This window comes from Purpureocillium takamizusanense, chromosome 2 (genome assembly GCF_022605165.1).
Source record: "Purpureocillium takamizusanense chromosome 2, complete sequence".
Lineage (NCBI taxonomy): Eukaryota > Fungi > Ascomycota > Sordariomycetes > Hypocreales > Ophiocordycipitaceae > Purpureocillium > Purpureocillium takamizusanense.
In genome coordinates, this window is record NC_063069.1 from 5275551 (window position 1) to 5293855 (window position 18305).

At 52.8% G+C, this 18305-nt stretch overlaps 8 protein-coding genes across 9 annotated transcripts; 4 read left to right on the forward strand and 4 right to left on the reverse strand.

Moving 5' to 3' along the window:
• Nucleotides 1-40: 40 nt before the first annotated feature.
• On the reverse strand, nucleotides 41-1283 carry JDV02_003398 (uncharacterized protein). The gene is made up of 2 exons (XM_047984525.1): nucleotides 1222-1283; nucleotides 41-1163 (listed from the first exon to the last, which is right to left on the reverse strand). Exon 2 carries the CDS (start codon nucleotides 1024-1026, stop codon nucleotides 481-483), a length of 546 nt encoding a protein of 181 aa, XP_047840499.1. The 5' UTR covers nucleotides 1027-1163; nucleotides 1222-1283; the 3' UTR covers nucleotides 41-480.
• Nucleotides 1284-2582: 1299 nt separating this feature from the next.
• JDV02_003399 (uncharacterized protein) lies at nucleotides 2583-4533 on the forward strand (the record flags this gene model as incomplete). Its single annotated transcript, XM_047984526.1, has 5 exons — nucleotides 2583-3057; nucleotides 3167-3270; nucleotides 3344-3432; nucleotides 3486-3891; nucleotides 4000-4533. The coding sequence occupies 5 exons, from the start codon at nucleotides 2583-2585 to the stop codon at nucleotides 4531-4533; spliced, it is 1608 nt and encodes a 535-aa protein (XP_047840500.1).
• A 162-nt stretch (nucleotides 4534-4695) lies between these two features.
• Nucleotides 4696-5469, reverse strand: JDV02_003400 (uncharacterized protein; the record flags this gene model as incomplete). Its single annotated transcript, XM_047984527.1, has 1 exon — nucleotides 4696-5469. The coding sequence occupies one exon, from the start codon at nucleotides 5467-5469 to the stop codon at nucleotides 4696-4698; it is 774 nt and encodes a 257-aa protein (XP_047840501.1).
• A 2232-nt stretch (nucleotides 5470-7701) lies between these two features.
• JDV02_003401 (uncharacterized protein) lies at nucleotides 7702-10867 on the reverse strand. 2 transcript variants are annotated; one of them, XM_047984528.1, is made up of 4 exons: nucleotides 10229-10867; nucleotides 9325-10170; nucleotides 8361-9270; nucleotides 7702-8298 (listed from the first exon to the last, which is right to left on the reverse strand). In XM_047984528.1, the coding sequence occupies exons 1-4, from the start codon at nucleotides 10507-10509 to the stop codon at nucleotides 7852-7854; spliced, it is 2484 nt and encodes an 827-aa protein (XP_047840502.1). In that variant the 5' UTR covers nucleotides 10510-10867; the 3' UTR covers nucleotides 7702-7851. The 2 variants fall into 2 exon arrangements, with proteins under 2 accessions (XP_047840502.1, XP_047840503.1); XM_047984529.1 differs by having other exon boundaries at nucleotides 7702-9270.
• A 1544-nt stretch (nucleotides 10868-12411) lies between these two features.
• On the forward strand, nucleotides 12412-12772 carry fur4_2 (uracil permease; the record flags this gene model as incomplete). Its single annotated transcript, XM_047984530.1, has 2 exons — nucleotides 12412-12415; nucleotides 12468-12772. The coding sequence occupies 2 exons, from the start codon at nucleotides 12412-12414 to the stop codon at nucleotides 12770-12772; spliced, it is 309 nt and encodes a 102-aa protein (XP_047840504.1).
• A 51-nt stretch (nucleotides 12773-12823) lies between these two features.
• On the forward strand, nucleotides 12824-13672 carry fur4_3 (uracil permease; the record flags this gene model as incomplete). Its single annotated transcript, XM_047984531.1, has 2 exons — nucleotides 12824-13170; nucleotides 13249-13672. The coding sequence occupies 2 exons, from the start codon at nucleotides 12824-12826 to the stop codon at nucleotides 13670-13672; spliced, it is 771 nt and encodes a 256-aa protein (XP_047840505.1).
• Nucleotides 13673-13947: 275 nt separating this feature from the next.
• On the reverse strand, nucleotides 13948-15498 carry JDV02_003404 (uncharacterized protein; the record flags this gene model as incomplete). The annotated part of the gene is made up of 1 exon (XM_047984532.1): nucleotides 13948-15498. Exon 1 carries the CDS (start codon nucleotides 15076-15078, stop codon nucleotides 13948-13950), a length of 1131 nt encoding a protein of 376 aa, XP_047840506.1. The 5' UTR covers nucleotides 15079-15498.
• Nucleotides 15499-17250: 1752 nt separating this feature from the next.
• JDV02_003405 (uncharacterized protein) lies at nucleotides 17251-18279 on the forward strand. The gene has a single exon (XM_047984533.1). The coding sequence runs from the start codon at nucleotides 17317-17319 to the stop codon at nucleotides 18238-18240; it is 924 nt and encodes a 307-aa protein (XP_047840507.1). The 5' UTR covers nucleotides 17251-17316; the 3' UTR covers nucleotides 18241-18279.
• The last annotated feature ends 26 nt before the right edge of the window (nucleotides 18280-18305 follow it).

Below are 18305 nucleotides of genomic sequence, written 5' to 3' on the forward strand. Positions count from 1 at the left end.
GCATTGACTGGACTCATCTGACCGCTCACTTTCAATAGAGGGCAAGATGAATAAGACTGTCTGCACCTTTGTCATGACAGGTGAAGAAGTAGTTAAAAAGAATTTGGCCGAGGTGTTTCGTACGCTGGGCTATCGCTATTGTGCAGGATATGGACTGAGCCCGTTGCTCGCCAAAGCCTCACGGGCTCTGGCAAGTCGGCGGATTGTTTGACCTCCGATGTCCCACAATCACTGGTGACCTGATGAGCCTGAGAGCGATGACTTGATGTCGGTCAATCCGAGGCACCGACAAGGTACATGTTCTAGTGGCACCAAGCTACCAGCAACAATGCCATCAGGGCACAAAGTGTGCTCAGTCCAAGATACACGCAGCCTGTTATACATGGTCGTTCCTAGAGAACCAGTAGCTCGCGGGAAGAGTCACGCAGTAAAATAAAAACTGTTTCATGCATACAATACCACTCCGCTCCGTTCATGCCTCTACATTGCCTGCTTCTCCTGCTGCTCATATGCCCTGGTCGAGAGCGACTGGCCGCATCTGCTGCAAAAGTTGTCTTGGGCGCCGCATTTGGTGCCACATTCGGTGCAAAAGGCGGACCCGGAGTCGGCAGCGCTGGTGCTCCGAGGCCTTGGAGGAAGAGGGCCCGGTTGAAGATAAGGTGAGGGAGGCGCAGGCGAACTGTAGGGGTCATTGGTCGCATAGTATGTAGGGGGTCCGCCAGGCGGTGATTGCACATTATCCTGGCCCGTGGGAGCAGTAGTCGTAGGTTGCTGTGCCTGCTGGCCGCCGCTTCCGGTCTGCTGCTTGACAAGCGCCTCGTTCACGGCATCGTCAACGGCGCGTTGGCTGCGGAGGCGCTGGTTCTCCTCGGCATATCGCCTCAACTCGGCCTCTTGCTGCATCTGGAACTGCTGCTCGGCCGTCATGTAGGCCTGCTGCCTCGCGCCATGCCTGGCTGCGACGGTTGCCGTGCCGGCAAGGACGGCCGCTCCCAAGATAGGTCTGCGTCGTCTGCGACCAAACATTGTCAGATGTTCGATGTTGAATGTTCAAGAGGCAGCCTTTGCTCGAAAAACCCGGCGTCTGGGTACCACTGGAGTTATGCAATATCAATTCTACGTATGGTGATTATTGACGGGGGTCTTGTTGGCTGCCAGAAAGACTACTCTCACGTAGGTCAGCGAAGCGTCTTCAATTCAAGATGATTCGTATGACCTTACCTGTACTGCGTGATGGAGAGATTGTGAAGAAAATAGCGTACACTGTTGTCAAAAGGCTGGCACCGTTGGGTTGATCGATTCATATCAGAGACACAACTGCTCTTATACAGTCAAGGCATTGCCACACACGCGCGGCAGCAACGGCGTGGGCGGAGTGCGTGGCGTGCGCCAATTGACATGGCCGCGAACCTTAACATGCGCTACACTCACCACAACCAATCCGACAGCGACTGCAGAAACCCAGCCTCACTCTATTGGGCCATTTCCTGGGGCTGAGTCCAGGTGCTCTTCACGCCCGCTACGAGTTCATTTACTACGTCGATCGATGCGGCCGCCGTTCCGAACGCCGTGTCGGCACCGAGACAATAAAAACGGGCGGCCGCAGCTACGGCCCGAGGCACCGGAGCATGCGTTTGGCGAACCTTGTTTGCGAATCAATTGAGGCGTATTGAGCATTACGGAAATGGGAAACTTTACTTATCCTCAGGCCCGGGTGGATGGATAATGCGGCTATGCGACATGCTCTCAACTTAAGCTACATGCAAAAATAGACTCGATGCAGCTGCTCTGCGTGATCTGTATGTCTATGCCGGCTCAGTCGAGACTGCCAATACATATACACAGTAGAACCGAGTCAGCTATCTTTTCTGCTCTTCAAGCGTGCCTATTAATACGAAACCGATCGTAGTTGTTTACCCTTCCTTGTCTTGTCTTCTTGTATCTTGCGAATATGCGTACGTATATACTTCGTACTCTACAAAGTACGAACAAGCCGAGGCTGTGATCGAGCATCCGTAGCACTACCCTATAGAGTCCGGAAGCAGTTCGCGAGCTTTGTGTTGGAATCTCGCATCGACTAAAAGCAGCAAAATGTTGTTTGTGATCCAGTCCAGACACTCGCAGCGTAGTAACTGCTCGTTTGCTGTTTGGCAGTGTCCGGGCTTGACTCCAGTCCTGGGCGAGTGGGACGATCTCGGCCGTACCGATGTTGGGCTGGGGGTGAGTAAGGCCTCCAAAGAGAGAACAGAGCAGGACGATTGGACTTATCCGTGCGAAGAGAGTAGCCGAAGCCAACCAGATACGCAGCATGAAACAGGGCCTGACCAACATCCGGTTGGGTTGGCCCGCACCAGCTGCAGAGCGCTCCCTTTTCTGGCCTGTGAGCCCCCGGAACCCCCGCCAATAACACTGGCCATCAATTCTTTGGCGTGACGTTGTACAGAGACGTGGTCGCATAAATACGCCAGCTTTTCCCCTCTGCGAAAAGGATGAAATTATTCCCAGGCACTTTAGCTTCGCCGAGTCCCCTCAGGTCGCCCGATCTTCAGCTATTCTGCTGTCAGCGGTCCTTGCCTGGAGCCATGGGCCAGCCAACAGAAGCGCGACAACCTCAAACGGGGGATATGGCCGACGAAATTGACCGATTGGATGATGCTGCAGATGCCAATGCGCAAGAGCATGAGCTCAGCCTTTCGCAGGCTCTGCGGTTGCACCCCAAGGCCGTGCTCTGGAGCATTGCCATGTCCACGGGTGTGGTCATGGATGGCTATGATTACAAGCTTGTCGGCACGCTTTATGCCCAGCCAGCTTTCCAAAGAGCATACGGGACGCACGTCAAGGGAAATTCCTACCAAATTTCGGCGCCATGGCAAACGGGCCTAAGCAACGGATCCGCTGGTGGACAACTCGTCGGCCTTTTGCTTGCTGGTTACCTCAGTGAGAGGTTCGGGTTCCGCAAAACAACAATAGCAGGCCTCGCCGTCGTCGTGGCCTTCATTTTCATTACATTCTTTGCACCTAACATCATCGTACTTACCGTTGGTCAGACAGTATTTGGTGCGTTGGCGTTGCGTTGCCCCCCATTGAACTCCCGTGCCCTCACCTTACCCGTTCACCGGCTCTATCGGTATACTAGCCATGCTTACGAGCCGACGGGCTTTGTTAGGCTTCCCGCTTGGGCTGTTCCAAACAGTACCTGTTGTATACGCTCTCGAGATTGCTCCGTTATGCCTTCGGCCATACCTGACAAATTACATCAACTCTTGCTATGTACGAGTGTCCATTTGATGGCGGCCTGTTCGCGATGTGGTGAGCGAGCGGCTCACTAACTTGGGTTTCGTAGGTGATTGGCCAAATTCTCGCCACTGGTATCCTGCGTGGCACCCTGAACATTGAGAACCAGTGGGCTTATAGGATTCCCTTTGCGGTACAGTACGTGAACATCCAAGCCCAGTCTATTCGCCGTCGTTAAACTTGTATTCTAGGTGGGTATGGCCCGTCATACTCATCCCCTTGGTGTTCATGGCACCCGAGTCCCCGTGGTGGCTCGTTAGAAGGGGACGCTTGGACGAAGCCAAAAAGGTTCTACAACGTCTCAAATCGCCCCAAAACACCAACTTTGACATCAATAAGAACGTTGCCATGATGGTAGCGACAACCGAACACGAGCGCATCGTGAACTCGCAAACTTCGTACTGGGCCTGCTTCCAGGGCACTAATCTCAAGAGAACGTTAATCGTCATCGGCATTTATTGCATCCAAACCCTGAACGGCAATCCTCTGCGGAGTTATTCAACCTATTTCTTTCAGCAAGCAGGTCTGCCCACAACGCAAGCCTTCAACTTGGGCGTGATTGGGTATTGCGTAGCCTTGGTCGGCGGTATCGTTTCGGTGAGACTCCTATCTCCATTCATGTTTGCGTCGTCACCATGCAGAGACGCGTCGGGTTTATAACACACGCGTCAATGAAGCTATTGCCACTGACGCAATCGTATCTAGTGGGTAATGTTGCCATTTTTCGGACGGCGAACCATATATCTATGGAGCCTAGTGCTGATGCTCATAATCATGGTTCTTGTCGGTGGGATCGGAGTAGCGCAAGCGCGATCGACCAACCCCTCGTACTCTTGGGCCATTGGCACGCTGATTATCACATCGTCATTCTTATACAATTGTTCGATCGGTCCTCTAACAAATACATTGTGCGGCGAGCTGCCGTCGACACTTCTACGCAGCAAGTCCGTTGTCCTAGCCCGGTGGACATACATCGTCACCCACATAGTGGCTGGCTTTCTTACTCCATACCAGCTGAATCCCACAGCGTGGAACTGGAGCGCCAAGACGGGGTTCTTCTGGGCAGGAGGGTGCTTGATATCTGTTGTCTTCACATTCTTTTGCGTTCCCGAGCCCCGGGACCGTACACCAGCGGAGTTGGACATCCTCTTTGAGACAAGTGTTCCGCCACGATACTTTTCGAAGACCGCAGTGGACGTGTCTGCAACGCTCTTTGAGCGCGAGGCTAAGACTGTTTAAAACAGTGAGGTTGGGTGAAGCATTTGACATTTCTCGACGATGCGAGTGTCTGCGAGGAGAGACCGGGACCTTTGTACCTAGTAGAAATCCCTATTATGGGCGTTCTCTCTATGTAGGGCCGCGACGATCGCGACAGCGGAGTTTGCTTCCATTTCACAAGAGTCAATTCGCTCTGTCCAACTCCCCAGACAACTTGCCATCATCCAACAAGCTTCCAAACATGGCTGCCTCCATCAAAAAGTTAACCTGCCAGGCGTGGTGACTGGCATGGCACATCAGCCAGGCCATCTCATGGGTAAGGCCTTCTTTCCAGCACTGAATCAAGCTCTCCTGAAGCCCTACACATAATTCCTCCTCTCGCTTCTCGTCAACCAAGCCGCCACGAGCATACTCAAGTGGGTTGGTAACCAAGGCCGACCACAATCGACTCAAGGTCTCGCTGGCGGCGTGAGCTTCGATGATCTCATTCACCTTATTGCAAGTCTCTTGGCCATTGCAAGCGTTTTTCAGAGGCCTACTGAAACCGGTCGTGCGGAGATCCTCGTCGAAGGCCTCATCCATGTCGGCCTCTCGTTGGTCCGGCTCAGTCCGCCGCACCTTCTCATACCCCAGCACGATTCGACGAAAGAAGAAGTGGCGGTCGTTCAACATGTGCCAGGGGTAGAGCTGGGCGTTCATCTTGGCAGTCGGTGTGGTCCACCGTTCAGTAAAGATGCGTCCGCAGGTATGAGAATACGCGTCGTATACTTTCCTGAGAATTTCTTCGGTGACGATGCAGTCTTTGGTCACATCGCTCGTATTCAAAAACGAGTTCATGATCTCGCTGTTGCCCAGATCCGAGCCGACGTCCACCACATCTGTCGCAGGTGACGAGAAGACCATGTCGGCCATCACCGCTGCTGGGTCGAAGCCTCGCGTCATTGCCTCGGCCGCCATGCCGATCAGGCTACTTTCGCAGAAACTAATGACCTGCATCATGTGACGATCCATCCGTGCTGATTTACTAGTCAAGGAACGGTAATGTTTCGTTTCCAGATCCACCTTGCCGCGGATGTAGCGTATACCCTGTCCAGCGGCATCCCGCCGATCTGGCCCAGCAAATGTGGAGAGAGCGTGACCGTGGGCTTGCCCGAGATCATGAATCATCTGGTTAAACTCGGGGAATACTTTGTGATACCCATGCTCGTAGTAAAAAGCCAGATCGCAACAATAGTTCGAGGCAAGAGTCTCGAGGTCGAAAGCACCGATTGCAAGGTTCGCCCATACGACTCCGAAAACAGAATTGCTTGTTTGCAGTGGTGGAGGCCAATCCTGTGCTCCGAGGGCTCGAAGCATGCTTTCCGGTGTCCGTTTGAGTGCGAATCCCTTTCTCGGAAGCACTCGCCCTGCCTCATGTTGTCGTTGTTTCCACGTCTGGAGTTCCTCCGATAAGCGTATTTCTGCAAGCTCAGTGACTGAGGGGCCATCAGGCAGATCGACTGTTCCGTATATACGAGCAATCATTCGCAGAGCCTCGTCCACAAGCCATTCTACCTTGTCATATTTGCCGTTTCCTATCAGAGAGCTGGCTTCCACATTGCCACTGTGCACCGAAAGGGACTCTGCATAATGCTCATGTGACTTCTCTCCCCAGAAGTAATCCGAGATTGGAACAGAGCTGTAGCGTGTCATGTACTTTGAAGAAGGTCTGAGGCCCGGGTTTATCAGGTAAGTAGAAGGCTGACGTTCCATGTTGGCTGGTTTTGACGGTGTCACCCTAGGCAAACATGTCGAAGATAATAATTCAGAGTTCTGAGATGGCGACTCCGGGTTTCATAAATACTGTCAGAACCCGTGAGCCAGTCAGTGCCTCTCATGTTTGTGATCTGATGAGGCATGTACCTAAATTCTCGTAATGAGGCACCAACTCCTACTACTATTGTCCTAACCAACATGAAATAGGCCCACAAAGAAGGCTCTGAGACAGCACCAATTCTTACTACTTTCATCCCATTCAACATGAGATAAGCCCGCAGCAGTGGCTGAGAATGCACCAACATCATTGTTCCGTATTTTCGCCCAACGTCTGCAGCCGGATCCTCGCCTATTTGTTTCAAGTGCTCTAGGTTGTTGGCCAACCTGGAGGCCTGCCTCCTGAGACCCTGCTCTTCTTCCTTTATGCACACTGGAAGACTGGTTGAGAGTGGCGGTTTCACACCTGTGCTTACATGATTTATAAATCACGAGCACCATATTTTTTCCATTGCAGAGAAATGTTTACAGCTTCAGCATGGCAGATTGTGTATGGAGGAGGCTTGTAAGCAGAGGCAGATAATGGAAGTTGCTCCACGTCCCTTTTCATACCACAGCCGACAAGACTGTACCCATTTTTCTTGATGCACGGTGAACACCAACAATAAACCCTTACTAAGGAATGCATACTGGGATTTCGCCGTTACTGGTCGAGGCTAGCGATCCTGCATAACGGGTGTTTCTTAGCATTTTGGTGAGTATCATCGTATAAGTAATAATTAGTAGTTGGTCGGATCGACACAGCCAGTTCCTTTGAGCTAGTTAATCCATGATAGGAAGTAGTTTGAGAAACAGGTGGCTGCCAGACATGCGTTGCATGCTTATGGCCTTAGCAACAACTATCGAAAGAGACAGGCTGCGTGACTCAGGAATTGGGATGATTACGAAAGTTTCGCCCACCTACGCCTGGGCCCTACCGCTACATTATACAGCCGGGCCTGAAAACTAGATGAACTACCAACCCGGGAGATGCGCAAATTCTCATAACCAGGGCCCGAGCCCCGAGACGTGACATGCCATGGAATGACCTGATGATGACACGCATAGCGAGCATCAGGAGCCTCGACCCTCCCTCGCGTCAGCAGAGCCGCCCTTTACTCTGAACGACCCAATATTGACATGTGCACACTTGACCTCAGTGGACAGAAGGCATGGTTGGGAGGTGTTCCATGCTCGAATGCGGGGTCGTCGTCCATTCGTTGGGTGCTCAGTTATACTGATCTCGACGTCAATGGCCGTGCCCGACTTGGGACTCACCGCCTTGAGTTCTCATATGCGGGGCATTTGCCGAAAATATGCAGCATCTGACAAAGAGTTTTGGCTCTACGCACTAAAATGCGACGGTCATATATTACGACGTATCGATACACGTCCACACGATCTATGCGTCTATTGCCTAGCTTCACATAATCCTGGTTAAAACGCTCTTCGAACCGCGAAATTACCCGCAGTGACAAGTCATAAGTTTCACGTGGGGACATGAGATGGACATGGGCATGTCGACCAGAGCATGATCTGTGCGTGATGCTATGAGCCAAAGAAGAGCGCATCGAATGTGTCCAAAACCCCTCCCCCGTTGAAGGCATCATCCCAATACGGGTCGAACCCTATGTCCTTGGTTTCTTCATCGGTGCTGCTGAGGCCGCCGAGAGGTGCCACCACGGGCATTGCGAGCTGTTGTGATGTTTGTGTTGGATTTGGCGCGGTCGCCAGGGTGAGAGATGTCTGCTCAGAGCTGAGGCTCAGCGGAGTCTTGTCAATGTGTGTCCGCCGTGACAATGGTAACGGCATTGAAGAAAGCCCAGTGGGTACGATTTCTTGCGGGCGTTTTGACGTAGAGCTGACAATCTTGATCGTCGCTCGCGCCATTTGATCGAAAACATCGAGATACGCGCTGGCCTGCGGGCATTTCCCCTCCATGTCGGCAAACACCGATTTCGCGGCCAACACCGTGAAGTCTACCTCGTCCAAGGTCTTGAACAGAGGGGTGATCAGCCTGCAATTCTGCCCAAAAAAAAGACATATACTTGACTCACCACTCTACCACGCAAGACTTCTGAAGAATGAATGGCCTCAAGATATGACATGCCCGCCACAAAAAGTTGATGAGTGGAGATGTAGGTGTACCGAATGAGTCCCTGAAGATGCAGCTGTCGGTATAGACGTATCACTTTCTGGCCTGCCTCAGCCACCTTGAGGTGTGATTGGTCGGTGTCGTCGTCGCGGTCTCCTTTTCTGGATCCATTGCGCCTTCGGTTCAAGGCCTTCTTCAGCGTGGGTGTGCTTCCCCTCTTACCGTGCAGGAGTATGACCGCTTGCCAGTACCCCAGCTCCAGGAAAAGAGTGGAATAAGCGACTCCAGTCTCTTCCGCCGTCGGAGTCGAGGCTCTCCACAGATGAAGCCGCTTCTCCATGTCGACGAGCCAGGATCCGAACGAGTCGAAGTGAGCAATGAAGGGGCATGGTGTATTTGTCTGCGTTGAGTAGTTGCGCCTCTTCTTTGCGGCTCTGGCCACTTTCCCCTGATTGAACTGCACCACTTGTACGATCTCGGACTGAAGCAGGTGCAAGCGGAAGTGATGGTGAGAAGCGTGCTTGTAGCTTGGGCCATTTGCATGGGCAGGTTCGACGAATCCCGACTCGGTAATGTAATCATCGTCCAGTAAGGAGGGCAGCTCAGTCGTGATGGCGTGCTCGTTGATGCCAAAAGGCCGACCCACGCAGGTGCTAACGAGGCGGTCAAAAGTGTAGGTACACCACCACAGGCGGCGTCGCAAATCACGAGTCCATTGCGACCTCCCTTGTTCTAGGCTTGTCTCTTTGCTCGTGGTCTCGCGCTGTGCCGTCCTATCAGTATCGACGACATCACCATCATCGGCATCATCGCTGTCTTCCTGGTGGAGACCCAAATCGATAGCTAGGCAGACAGCCACACCTGTGATATATCTGATTGTGTCGGTCAGCCGGTGGTGCCATCTTCGGAATGCTTAAATAGCTCACCTGAGACCTGGTGGAACCGGCCGAAGTAACGCAAAGTTGGCGAGCATCAGTACGGCTTGTAGAACCTCCAGTCCGCCATTCGTGCCGGTTAAGCAAGCCTCCAAATGAACAATGGCCTTCAAGTAGTAGTCTTCGGGCGTGGTCTGAGCTCCAGCAGTCTCGAGAAAAGATATATCTGACTCTAAGTCACCATTCTTCCCTGGTCGGGAGTGGACCACCATGTCGGTGACATCGCAGCCCATGGCAAACACCATGTTGACGATGTACAGCTCTCTGGACGTTGTATTCGCCTCTTCTCCGTCGTAGACATTGTGCAGCATGCTCATGAAATCACCCCGGTGAAGGATAGGAATGTGAGGGTTGACGTGCTCAAAATAAAGATTGGCCAGTCTCGTTGCCACCGTCTTCGGTGGGAGTGTGTTTCGAATGGCTGTTGAATGTTCGAGGCTCTTCGTCGCGCCGCACCTGTTTCCAGCGCTCCTCCGTTGAGCTGGCCACGTTGTGTTTGCTTCAGCATTCTTTGAAGGTGGTTGTTGTAGAGCAGTGAACACCAGCGATGAGAAGGAGACGCCGGATACTGATGCTAGCCATCCTGATTTTGGGAGGCTGAACTCGCTCAGCTCTGGCCCTACGCGTGAAGAGTCTCGGGAGAGCAGGCTAGAGTCCGATACACTGGAAGGGCTCTCTTTGGAGTGCCTTGCCTCCAGTCTTTTCCGATCCGTTTGTTCATTCCCTTTTGATGCCGAGCATAACAAGTCCAGGTTCTCGGATGAAGGAAAGGGGATGTCATGTGAGACGAGGATGTTTTCTAGTTGTTCCACGCGACTCTCCAGGTAGAACACGTAACTGAACATGGAGGTCAGAGTCATAATTCGCATGTAAATCTTGTGGTTTCGGCCCGTACCTCCGGGGAATGGGACGCTTGGTTATCGGGTCATCCCCCACGCACGCTACACCGGCTTTTGCGCAGCTTGCACAACTGGGCAAACGCTGGTCGCACCTGTTTTTGCGCATCCGGCATCGCGTGCACGCGCTGACGTTGCGAAAGCTAGCACATTGGCCTGCCTTGCTTCGTCCAGTCGCGCCGTCATGATCAAAGTCGCTGTCGTCCTGACTTGGCGAGGCCTGGCGACGGCGTTTGGCCGCTGATTGGGCACCTGGCGAGAGCGGATCGCGTGTTGGCATCGCGCAGTAGACTCCAACCGTGGAGAGTATGCCTCTCGACAAAATTTAGAGTCGTGCAGCCCGTGTCGGTTTGTCGCCTTGAGACGCGTGGATGGAGATTGACTCGACTGTGCTATCGACACAGTGGCGCTGGCACGTCGGGCGGTTCCGCCAGCGTGTTGTGGCCCTAGCAAATGCGGTGTAATTGACTGTGGGGGATAACGAGAATCTACTCCTGTCACAACAAATTTTGCGTTATGTAGACTGATCTCTATGGCACGGTTGCCCGCGTGTTCAAAGTATGGAAAGTGTTGGAGACTCACAGGTAGCTATCAATGAGGGGAACTTCGTTAGCATACGAGGCGGAAGCGGCCGGGCTCGCCCGCCGATGACGGAGCCAAAATTAGGACTTCACCGGCCCTCACCGGGGTGCATGACCCACCACCAGACACAACCCCAGCCAAGACTAGCCCCGGTCAGGGACAGGATGTCTGGACTAACGTGGCAGGGCAGGTTGACTGGAAAAGAGATGTGAATGAGCAAGAGGGATCAGAGCTAAGAATACCGCATCTCTCGGACGATTCAAGTTTCCTAGATATCTCTCGAATACCACATGTACCCCTAAAGCTGGCAACCCGTTTGAAGTGACCCAATTACTCTTGGCGCCCCAACGCCCCGCGGCACGTTTGCTCCGCGTTTTTAATACCGGTGGCAAAGGATCGACTCAGACTCAACTTCATCCCGGTGTACTTTACAAACATATAGAGAGATGCTTTAACATCAACCAACTTTCCTAGACGGCCTGCACGTCCCAATCACCAGGTGTAGCCCAATGCAATCGAGTAATTGCGGGGCTTACTGACTCGATAGAATCGAGTAACGATGGGATAAACGCGGGGTATTGTGGAGTCGGGAGTTGCACCACCGCTCCACGATCGGCCGAGAGCATGCGCCTACCCGCCTAACCTTTATGCTATCCACGGAACAACTCCGCAATCTCATGACTACTTCATCCATGATCCTAGCCGTGTTGCCGATTGACCTATCATTTTAGTTTGTAGCGGTTACTTTCTGCCGCGCAGTGGCCCTAGTAGGGCAGGCCGGTTCAATGCGACTAGAGCAGATGTCGACGTGGTTAGGGGTGATCGACTGTGTTAGCGACAGTTCAGCGGGCGAAATCCTAATTCGAACCAGGCCAAATAGCATCAGAGATCTGCTTTAATAGTCTAATGACGGTAAACCGAGTTGAACTGCCTAATACCCCGCTCTTTATCGGTTTAAACTCGGTGATGCCGTCGCTACTCCTCGCTTGTCTTGAAGACGCTCTTTATAAACAGAGGGAAGGCGCATATTTCCAGCCTAATTGTTCCATTATCCGAGTCTAGGTTTCATGAGGCCTTAAGACCGTACTCTGTATTAAGTGACACTGTCATTATTCTGTCGTCACATCATCAAATCCCCAGCGCCCGTTACCATACGCGGCATACCCTGGACCACGCCCAGCATAGAAATGCTTGCTGTTCAACACAGCCTGGACTTTCATCTGAACAGCTCATGGTATGTCGAGGCTGCTGCCCTCGCTTGCCAACCCTTTGCTTACCTGGCCGTTTCTCCCAGCTCGTGAATCATGATCTGACACCTGTGGAAAAAGAGCGTCGACAATGGGGATCGTGGAACTTTGTCGGATTCTGGATCGCCGATTCCTTCAACATCAACACTTGGATGATAGCATCATCCATGATATCCGGTGGATTGTCTTGGTGGCAAGCCTGGCTTTGCGTTTGGATAGGCTATGCCACTGCTGACGCCTTTGTTGTTCTCATCGGACGTATTGGAGCAGTATATCATATCGGCTTCCCTGTCACCAACCGAGCGTCCTTTGGCATATGGGGGAGTCTTTGGCCAGTTTTTAATCGTGCTGCGATGGGTATGCTGCTTGACCCCACATCTCATCCGCAGACAGAGGCTGACACTCATAGCTTGCATTTGGTATGGCGTACAGGCTTACATTGGTGGCCACTGCGTATACATCATGATCAGAGCTATATGGAAGTCTTGGGACCGTGAAAAGACGCCAGGCCCCTTCGATCCCAAGGCAACCAGCGTTCCCGAGTATGCTTCTTTTTTTCTTTTCTGGCTCAGTTCTCTGCCCGCGATCTGGTTCCCCGTCCACAAGATCCGGCACCTATTCACAGTCAAGGCATTCTTCGTCCCCCCGGCCGCCATTGGATTCATGGTATGGTGTATCGTACGTGCCGGTGGTGTTGGCGAGATCTTCAAGTAGCCAAATACGATACATGGAAGTGACCTGGCTTGGGAGTTCGTTAAGGGCATCATGTCGTCAATTGGCAACTTTGCCACGCTCATCGTCAACGATTGCGACTTTGCCAGATTTGCGCGCCGGCCAAAAGACGCGCTATGGTCTCAGCTCATTGCGATACCAACATGCTTCGCAGTCACATCTTTTATCGGCATCATTGTATCATCGTCTTCTACCGCCATTTATGGGCAACCCATCTGGGATCCCCTGGATATTTTAGCCAAGTTTATCGATAATGGCTCCTCCGCAGAGCGGTTCGGTGTCTTTGCCATAGCACTGGCTTTCTCCCTTGCTCAATTGGCAGCCAACATTGCCGCGAATTCCGTTTCTGCAGGAAGCGACCTTACCGCTCTTCTTCCACGGTTTGTGAACATACGACGTGGAGGGTATATATGTGCGGCTATTGGTCTAGCAATGTGTCCTTATAACCTCTTGACTAGCTCAAGTAACTTTACGACCTATCTTTCCGCCTACAGCGTTTTTCTCAGTTCGATAGCCGGGGTGATGGCCACCGACTATTACATCGTTCGGAAAGGGTACCTAGAGGTCAGAGGGCTCTACGACGCTCGCAAGTCGGGACCATACTACTACACTATGGGTGTCACCTGGCGCGCATACCCTGCTTACTTCTCCGGAATACTGGTCACAATTGTCGGTTTTGCTGGAGCCGTTGGCCAGCCAGTACCTGTTGGCGCCATATACCTCTATAATGTCAACTTCTTCTGCGGCTTCATTGTCTCATCCATCATATACTGGGCACTTTGCACCATTTCGCCAGTGCCTGCGGTGAGTACCTGCTGGATGGAGGTTGGCGACGTCGATGATGTAGATGTGGCGTACGATGCTAAACTCGACAACACTTGAAATGATGATGCAAGCGTCAGGAAGTCTCGCTTGGAAGAGCGGAAGGAGGTTTAGGTCTTCGGGTATGTAGTCCTTGTGAGAGGGTAATCGTCGAAGGCTTGCATAACCCCAATTGTGGTACAGGCGAATGCCGGATATGTTCGACATGAGAGGAGTGATCATGATAGCCATGGGCAACAAGTACTTTGGTATACTTTAACAGAGAGGACCAAGAATTGAAGGCAGTCTATAATACATAAGACTCCCGGAGGTCTATTTCCCGGCCTATAACTATCTTAGCAGTCTCTCATGCACGTATAGCTGTGAGAAGACGCCTTGTCTCCCCAGCCTTGGTACTTGGCGACCAGCGGATATCGGCAAATCTTCCGTGTAAACTGCGCAGGAGACGTGGGAAGAGTCTTCGCTTCAATCTTCTCCGGCGCTCGCCCTGTCTCAACCCAAGACACGAGATCAGTAAAAGGAGACGGCACGGCCCCAGGGGTGGGGCCATATCCGCAATGATCGACTCCCGGCGCTAAGAAGAGCCGGAAGAAGTCCAATGTTGCCTTGGAACCTCCCAAGACACGCTTGACTTCCTCGTAATAGCGCACGCTACCCTGGGGGAAGATGAGCTGGTCGGCCAAGCCATGCCACATCAGAAGCTTGCCACCAGATTTCTTGAACCGTGACAAGTCAGGGTTTGCAGAGCCAATGATTTCATCGAAGGTTTCCCTCGATTCCTGGAAAAGCTGCACAAGAGTATCGATGTCCACTGAGGCTGTGTCGAACTTGGGATCCCTTTTGACGAAGAATCGGGTCCAACCGTCAGCCACGAAAACGGGCTTGCCAATGCGAGTTCCATTTGACTCTGCCGTTTCCGCAAGGCCCCAAAGATTCGCACCAATTTCGAGGCCGTACCAGAGACTCTTGCCGTGCCGGTCCCTTGGTCCATCCCAAATTTTGGCAACGATGGAGGCAACCTTCTCGTTAATCACAACCTCCTCCTTCAGGCTGGGGCATTGGTGCTTGGTGCCCACAGCGGTGAAAGGGTCGAACTTGCAATGCGATGGCTGAGTGATAACACCGTCCTTAACTTTGTCGAGGCTGTCGCATGCCGCGATGCCGGCCTGGACAACCGCCTCGTATTCGCATTGAGTCGGGTAGTATCCCTCTGCCTTCATGACCACCTGAGGCCAGAGCTCTGCAATGACGTACTCGGTCCAGTATATCGCAGGGGAGCCGGCCAGAACGCCGTCAAAGTCCTTGGGATACTTTTGTGCGGCGACCATGCCCTGTCTACCGCCAGTCGAGCAGCCGTTCCAGTACGAGTATCGTGCCTCATGCGAGTAAAAGGAAGCGGTCACTGCCTTTCCAACGATAGCCATGTCGTGGATGGATCTCGAAGCAAAGTTGGTCAGGAGATCCATGTTCACGCTACCGTCTGCGTTCAATGCCCAAGTCTCCGGGCTGTAAGGTGATCCGATAAGGCCGCCATCGGTCGAGGATGCCGCGTAACCCTGCGACGCAGGCTCTGCCAAGCTCACGATGCCCGTACCCGCAGCCCATGCACCTCCTCCGACTGCGACGAATCGTTTGTTCCATTGGTTTATCGGAAGCCAAGTCTGTACTGACACAGTATCGTTTGCGCCCGTGTGACGTAGAGTGACGTTTACTTCACACACATTAATATTATCGATGGTGTGATCGAGAATCGGACTTGATTGAGGCTGGGTGTAGTTGAGCCTCAATGCAGAGGAGATGGAGAGGACCTTGGCACCTGGAACTCGTGGTGCTGGTATTTTCGAGCATTTGGCGGCTGTATGGTCCAAGGCCTCCGCCCAGCAACATTGGAGCAATTGGCCGACGACCAGTACATAAAGTAATAGTGCCATACTGCCGACGAATGTCTTGACTAACAAGACGGCAGCAAGTTGATGATATCAATGGTGTAGGCCTGGGTGGTTACTCTTTATACGTTAAGCTCTGTGGTCTTTCAGTCTCACGCGACTGTTTGGGGCCAAGTGCACCGTGTGTTCACCAAACCGCTCGACAGTGTCGTGGTTGGTGACGTTTGCTTGAAGGTACGATTCCAAATAGCATGGTTCCGTTACGTAGTCAGGCCACTTTGGTTCTGTGTCTTAGGATCTGGGAATTGACACGGCCACCTGGTGCTGGTAGTCCCTCTGCGCAGCCTGCCAAAAACGCATCTGATGTCAGCACAATGCCCAGGATATGGCCGCCATCAGAGAAGCCCTGCAAGTGGCTGCATCGCTAGTTTGAAATGGGATATGGTCGAAGCCAGAGACTCAGCCGCACAACCACACAACCGGGTCCCTAGCAGTTCACGTTAGGCTCAATTTCTTGAGTTCTGATCGCCGACCAAGTGATCGCGCTTCAACAAGTCGACCGATGTGGCTTTCCCAAAGCACATGTGGTGGTGGTTGGCGTCACTACGAAGCATCGCCCACATTTGTGGAGGCCCAACACAGCCGCTCCCGTAACTCAGCGCATGGGTTGGCAGCTGGCTGCTGAGCAAAATGGCGGCCTGAAGTACGGAATATGCTTGTCTGTCACTGTTATTTGAGACAAGACCAACACAACAGCAGGCGACAGAACAGTTCCGAAGAGGGAGCGCTGCCGGTTACTTGTAAACCTTGTCTGTAGCTTACGAGTCGACATGAGGAGTGTGCTGGCGATGCAAGCAATTTGGAATGGAAAAATAAACTTGATCGCGCGATCTTCGTCATGTGCCCTGTCTGCTATCGAATCTGAACCGAGCGATAGTATTGGCGTTAGCAAAGCCCCCGAGCCATTTGGGTCAGCCCGACAGGAGATTAGCACTGAATGAAACAGATGCAATTAAATTGTACAGGCCTTCAATCGCAAAATAGCGGGCGAGATGGGGGTCCACTGATGTGGAATCAGTAGGCCAAGGGCAGGACCCCAGACCTTTCTGGGGGTTAGCGGCTCAGCGCCCTCCAAGGCTCCAACACTCGAACACTGCCACTGCCTAGTAGGTGCTCCGCCGAGAGCTATAGTGACAAATCCTCAGTGGGTGTCGGAGAGGAAACGCCGTTGAGGCGAGGAGCGCACCAGCAGATCGACACGCCGCAGCGCCAACCTTGTGCGGCGACAACATGAAGGCCCCAAGATCGACGTCAGTAAAGTAACAGAAGATGGCGTTGCTTGCTCTATCTGAAGCACTCTGAAATGCGACGTTCTGATTCAGGATGGGGCTCTGGTTGTGTTGTACTATTTCAGTGGATGATAGAAGTCGGGGCCTCAGTTGCAAGCCCCGTATGACGCTTCTTCGCGCTGACCATGAGCTATGAACCCACGCATGGTTCCATATCGAGGGCCTTCAGGTACCAAGACGGCTACATACATAATATAGAATTTCTTTATAGCGATATGTGAATGGAGAATCTGACGGTGAATGTGCGCCTCTAGTTGAATACTTCGTGTTGGCGAGTCATGGGAATGCACTTCATACAGCAAGCGCAGCTTAATAATCATGCGACGGGACTTGAAGGAGCCTTCAAATATATATACGAGCGCATTCGCTCGGGAGTGCGTTAGGAGCCCGGCATCCACACATCAAAGTAAGTTATTGTTTGCACATACAGTTGCCAACACCGCCGCCGCAGCGTCACAGGCGTCACAAGATGGACCGAACGGAGAGTGCCAGCACCACATTGCGGCCACGTTTTACGGCGCCCGACGACTCATCCCCGGCAACCCCAGCGCAAGCGAAGCCCAGCCGGCCACCGCCCATTTTGTGTCTCGGAATGGCCCGCACAGGCACCGCATCGGTTGCCGCGGCCCTCCGGATTCTAGGCGTTGGGCGTGTGCATCACGGTCTCGAGGTTTACCAGAAAGAGTTCAATTACCAATGGCGTATCATTAATCGAGCCGCTGATGCGACCTTCCCGGTACTGCCAACATACACGGGGGAGCCGTTTACAAGGGAGCAGTGGGATGAAGTCTTTGGAGATTACGACGCTGTCACCGATGTTGCTTCATTCTACGCCATGTCATTGATTCAGGCATACCCCGATGCCCGCGTGGTTCTCGTCGAGCGAGATATCGAGCGTTGGTTCGAAAGCATCAGCCAGGTCATCGAGGCGTGGGAGGATCCCTGGAATCGTCGCATGACACACCTCCTTGGCCCGCTTGCTGGGAGCGACACCGGAAAGGCCAGCTTGAAGTTTCTATTGGGTTGGTCCGAATCTGCACGAGCGGAGGACATACGGGGAAATGCCCGAGCGGCCTATATCAGGCATTACAAAGACATACGCGCTGCAGTTCCGCCTGAGCAACTTCTGGACTTCCAGTTCAGCGATGGGTGGGAGCCGTTGTGCCGGTTCTTGGGGAAGGACATTCCGGAGGTGCCCTTTCCGCACGTCAATGATGCGGCCGCGTATGCCGAGTTCATGCAGACGACCAAAGTTGACTTCCTCCAGCGATTGGCAGCGAATCTCAGCCCGATTGCGCTCTTGTCGGCTTTATTGCGTTTCATGTCACACGGGCTATGGGCCATATCCAAGTCTATAGCCCGTCTTCTAGGTCTGATTGGATCAAGAAGTTAACCCTATAAGCCTTCAATGCCATTTACAAGTAACAGACGTGAACATTTATGTCAGAATGAAGGGCG